Raw genomic sequence first — 4,881 nt, forward strand, 5'->3', positions numbered from 1 at the left:
CTGAGAAACACGGAGTTTGAGCTCCCTCCAAAGATTCTCTATTGGGTTTAGGTCTGGAGACTGGCTAGGCCACGCCAGAACCTTGATATGTTTCTTACAGAGCCACTCCTTGGTTATCCTGGCTGTGTGCTTCGGGTCATTGTCATGTTGGAAGACCCAGCCTCGACCCATCTTCAATGCTCTAACTGAGGGAAGGAGGTTGTTCCCCAAAATCTCGCAATACATGGCCCCGGTCATCCTCTCCTTAATACAGTGCAGTCGCCCTGTCCCATGTGCAGAAAAACACCCCCAAAGCATGATGCTACCACCCCCATGCTTCACAGTAGGGATGGTACTCATCATTCTTCTTCCTCCAAACACGGTTACTGGAATTATGACCAAAAAGTTCTATTTTGGTCTCATCTGACCACATGACTTTCTCCCATGACTCCTCTGGATCATCCAAATGGTCATTGGCAAACTGAAGACGGGCCTTGACATGTGCTGGTTTAAGCAGGGGAACCTTCCGTGCCATTCGTGATTTCAAACCATGACGTCTTAGTGTATTACCAACAGTAACCTTGGAAACGGTGGTCCCAGCTCTTTTCAGGTCATTGACCAGCTCCTCCCGTGTAGTTCTGGGCTGATTTCTCACCTTTCTTAGGATCATTGAGACCCCACGAGGTGAGATCTTGCATGGAGCCCCAGTCCGAGGGAGATTGACAGTCATGTTTAGCTTCTTCCATTTTCTAATGATTGCTCCAACAGTGGACCTTTTTTCACCAAGCTGCTTCGCAATTTCCCCGTAGCCCTTTCCAGCCTTGTGGAGGTGTACAATTTTGTCTCTAGTGTCTTTGGACAGCTCTTTGGTCTTGGCCATGTTAGTAGTTGGATTCTTACTGATTGTATGGGGTGGACAGGTGTCTTTATGCAGCTAACGACCTCAAACAGGTGCATCTAATTTAGGATAATAAATGGAGTGGAGGTGGACATTTTGAAGGCAGACTAACAGGTCTTTGAGAGTCAGAATTCTAGCTGATAGACAGGTGTTCAAATACTTATTTGCAGCTGTATCATACAAATAAATAGTAAAAAAATCATACATTGTGATTTCTGGATTTTTTTTTTAGATTATGTCTCTCACAGTGGACATGCACCTACGATGACAATTTCAGACCCCTCCATGATTTCTAAGTGGGAGAACTTGCAAAATAGCAGGGTGTTCAAATACTTGTTTTCCTCACTGTATGTCAGTAAGCCAAACAACTCTGGGTTCTTCTGCAAATTTTCTAGACAAACGATCAACTACCATAAAGCTATTGAAGGGGAAATCAAAGGATAAAGTGAATGTTAAGGCTTTAAAACCAAAACTTTATCAACCAAAGTCTCACACAAAACAGGATTGCAATTATTTTCATTACCAATGAATCAGATTATTTCCTCTATTAACTGATTAAAGGAACAGTTCAACATTTTGGGAAATATGCTTATTCACTTTCTTGCTAAGGATTCATTGACAGGCTTTGTATGGTAAATATGTAGCTATGGAGAAACAGCCAGGCTGGCTGCCTACCAGCAACTGCAAAGATCCTATATCTCATTTTTTACTCCAAATAAAAACTGATGAGCTCAAAGCTGTGGTTTTACACATAGTTATGTGAGAACGCAAATACAGGTATTTCCCAAAATGTCGAACTATTCCTTTAAACGCAGTTTCTATAAAATGTCAGAAAATAGTGTAATGTGCCTGTTATGATTTCTCAGAGTCCGAAGTTACAGTAGATATTAAAATAGCTTGTTTTGTCCCAGAAACAGTCCAAATCCTAAATATATCCAGTTCATTGTCATATGACAAAGAAAAGCTAATTCTCACATTTGAGAAGCGGCCGCAAATGGCACTTTTGCTTGATAAATTGCTTTTCTCTCAATCGGCTACTCGATTAACTGACTAATTGTTTCGGCCTCAGACAAAACTGAGAGCTGGCATTAGTCCAGTTACACACTCTTGGATATGAACGTGTTGTGTGGTGTGTGATCTGTTGCCTTACGGTCTAGTGGGACCTCCAGCGCAGTGGCGAAGTGTCCCAGGAACAGCACCAGCAGTGCTGCATCCATCCTCCTCCTCTCCATCATCGGTGTGTGACGCAAAGGTCTGCCCCGAAATACAGTGACGCCCCGCCTCTCTGCTCAGTCACACTGTCGGAGGACACGTACACATTCACAACTACAGAGAGGAAAAGACAGAAAGGGAGAGACAGCGTCAGAGATAAGAGGATAGAAGCAGGAACAGAGATTACTGGGTTGAATAGCACATCCAGTTACTGCGGCTATAAATCATAATAATGAGTTTGTTCTATTTTGTGTTCATCAGCTGGTGAGAGAGAGAGAAACAGAGAGAGGATGGGAGAGAGACAGACACATATAGCTCTGGCCACAAATCAATGTTTGTTGCCATGCAGTGCAGTATTGCCGGAAGCTATCTTTTTGATCTAGTGCACTCCAGTACAGACCGATGCAGCCTACATGGGCTCATTTTGCTCGGCTAATCACCGCCGTGGCCATGATGCCATTAAACTTCTCTGCCATATCGATCACATCAGCCGACAAATGACACGCCAGGGGACAAGAGAAGGGGACACTCACTTTACTTTCCATTTCACTCTCAGCTTTATCAGTTCGATTGACTGACTGACCGAATGACTGACTGACTGAGCCAGCAGCAAACTGATCTGACATGAGGTCAAATTTCAGACACTTAGCAATTCTTTCTTTCTGTGTGTCTGGGCAAATCTTAGATCTCTAAAATCTTAGTAGACACCGTTCAACGGGGACAGATGGTTCAAGTTCAACAGGGGATTCAGGTTCAAGCAAGGTGGCTTGTTTACAGGTTTGAACAAACTATTGAAAGGCTAAATGGTAATTGATTAACTGTTAACTAAGTCAGGACTTTCTTTTGTTACACAATAAATCGAATTATGCCTTCATCACAACACTAGTGTTGGATGGTGAATGGACTGTGAATAGACTGGAGAGCTAAACAGAAATTCTTCTCTTGTTGCCAAGCAGCTCGGTGTTGCCATTTCGCACCTTCCTTCAACCAGAAGCAATTATTTTTGAGACAGCTAAAAAGACATTTTAGCAAAACACAAACACTGAAATAATCACCGGCAGGTTCATCAAAACCAGCGTGACCCAAGCTTCAGAGAATAATAAAAACTAAAGAGTCAAAATGACTTTGCTCAATTTAATTCATAATCAGTATAATTTATTATTTTCATATAAATGTGAGCACAGCGTGCAAATGATGAGTAAAAAGCATGGGGAAACGGAACTTCAGAGGAGTCATTTTCTGTCTTTTAACAACTGCAGCCTGACCTGTTTTTATCTTTGCTCTCCTGCCTGTCTTACCCAAGGCATCTGCTGGCACAGTATTAAAATGTCACAGCTTAATTTAGAGCTCAGGCAGACTAATTTGCTGCGTTATCATAAAAGCAAACTATCAAATTTGGGATATTAATGTCTTTTTCTGTATGAAGGAATAAAATTGAGCCCATTAAAAGGGGAGCTGCATACGTGTACTGCTCTCCTGCCTTTGGGTGTGGGTCAGGTGCAGATGAGGTGGTAGAACCAATGTCTGAGACCAGAGGCTAGACAGCCAGGCAGTCAGACCCTGGCCTGGTCCTCCATAGGGAACTGATGTATTTGTTAGCGCTGCCCTACAGTCATGATTCAGTACCGGCCCCAGAGTCGGTGTCTAGTAGGTTGGGAAGAGACCAAGGCTAACATCTGCTGCCCCCAGCTTCCACTACACCTCTCCAGGGAAGGCCAGTATTACTCGCCTAGGGCAGCCAATCACACTGCCATGAATGCCATCAGGCAGCACTGGCTTGGGATATGACATAAAAAGATCCAGGGGGGGAGGCAATTTCATCAAACTCATTTGCAGGTTGCAGGCAGGGGTGCTGAACCCCTGCCTGCAACAGACCTTTGTCATCAATGTTTATTTTCAACTATGTGTTAGAAATTTACGATCTGAAGTAATTTATGCAAAATCCATTTATGGAGATTAGTGAGGTATTGCATTGTAATACGATCTCTGTGCCAATTTAATTTTGTTAATGTAAAAAGTTATTAAGATCAATATAATTTGTGAATAAATAAATAAAATAATTAAATGCAGCCTGAACTTGGCAGTGCACAATCACAGGTGAAGTGAAAAAAGCAGACAGCCTGTCACAGAAGAGAATAAATGTGTTAATTATATATTTTATGGTGTATCCCCGAAAGCCTAGTGATTCTTATCTGGAAAGGAGCCAGGGCTTCATCCAGGATTCATTTCCCAATTTAATGAGGTGTAGCAGCTCAGCTCAAGCCAGTCAGCATGTGTGTGCCTTTATGTGCACACTGTATATGTGTGCCTGCATTCATTCGTGTGTGTGTGTGTGTGTGTGTCCTATAATTATCCCTGTGAGCTGCAGTGATACGGGACCAACCCCTTACGTCCCTTTCACAGCACGACAACCGTGGAAACTCAAGTGGGGTTGTTAAGACAAGGAACCAACCACCAAGGCCTGAAACAGTGAGCATAAAATTATTAAAAATTGTTACACTATTCAAATTAAGTAATTCTAAATCCTTCACTTTACCAATGTGACATGAGGCAAAAGCTTGAGGCTAAGCTAGAGTAGCATTGCATCTTAAAGAAGAAACTAAAGTTCAAAGCCCATTTTTCATTTGAATATACAATTCTTCCCAATAAGAAAACATCCATCACAAATGTTGAACCTTTCTGTGCATCTTGTGCTGACAGAACTGGAAAAGCCAAAGTCAATAAAGCTCACTTCAGCGCATACCGCTGAGGCCCAGATAAAAACACAAAACAGTTTGGAGTGCTGTGCCAAA

General features: G+C 42.5%; 1 protein-coding gene across 1 annotated transcript in view; it reads right to left on the bottom strand.

Annotated features, from left to right (window-relative positions):
* LOC123962063 (neuronal cell adhesion molecule-like) overlaps positions 1 to 2,116 on the bottom strand; it is a 26,939-nt gene extending 24,823 nt beyond the window's left edge. Inside the window, exon 1 of the mRNA XM_046037960.1 lies at positions 2,028 to 2,116. Coding sequence (XP_045893916.1) covers positions 2,028 to 2,112 — 85 coding nt within the window. The 5' untranslated portion in view covers positions 2,113 to 2,116. The remainder of the gene's footprint in view (positions 1 to 2,027) is intronic.
* Between the last annotated feature and the right edge of the window lie 2,765 nt (positions 2,117 to 4,881).

This window comes from Micropterus dolomieu, linkage group LG22 (assembly GCF_021292245.1).
Source record: "Micropterus dolomieu isolate WLL.071019.BEF.003 ecotype Adirondacks linkage group LG22, ASM2129224v1, whole genome shotgun sequence".
In the NCBI taxonomy this organism is placed as follows: Eukaryota; Metazoa; Chordata; class Actinopteri; order Centrarchiformes; family Centrarchidae; genus Micropterus; species Micropterus dolomieu.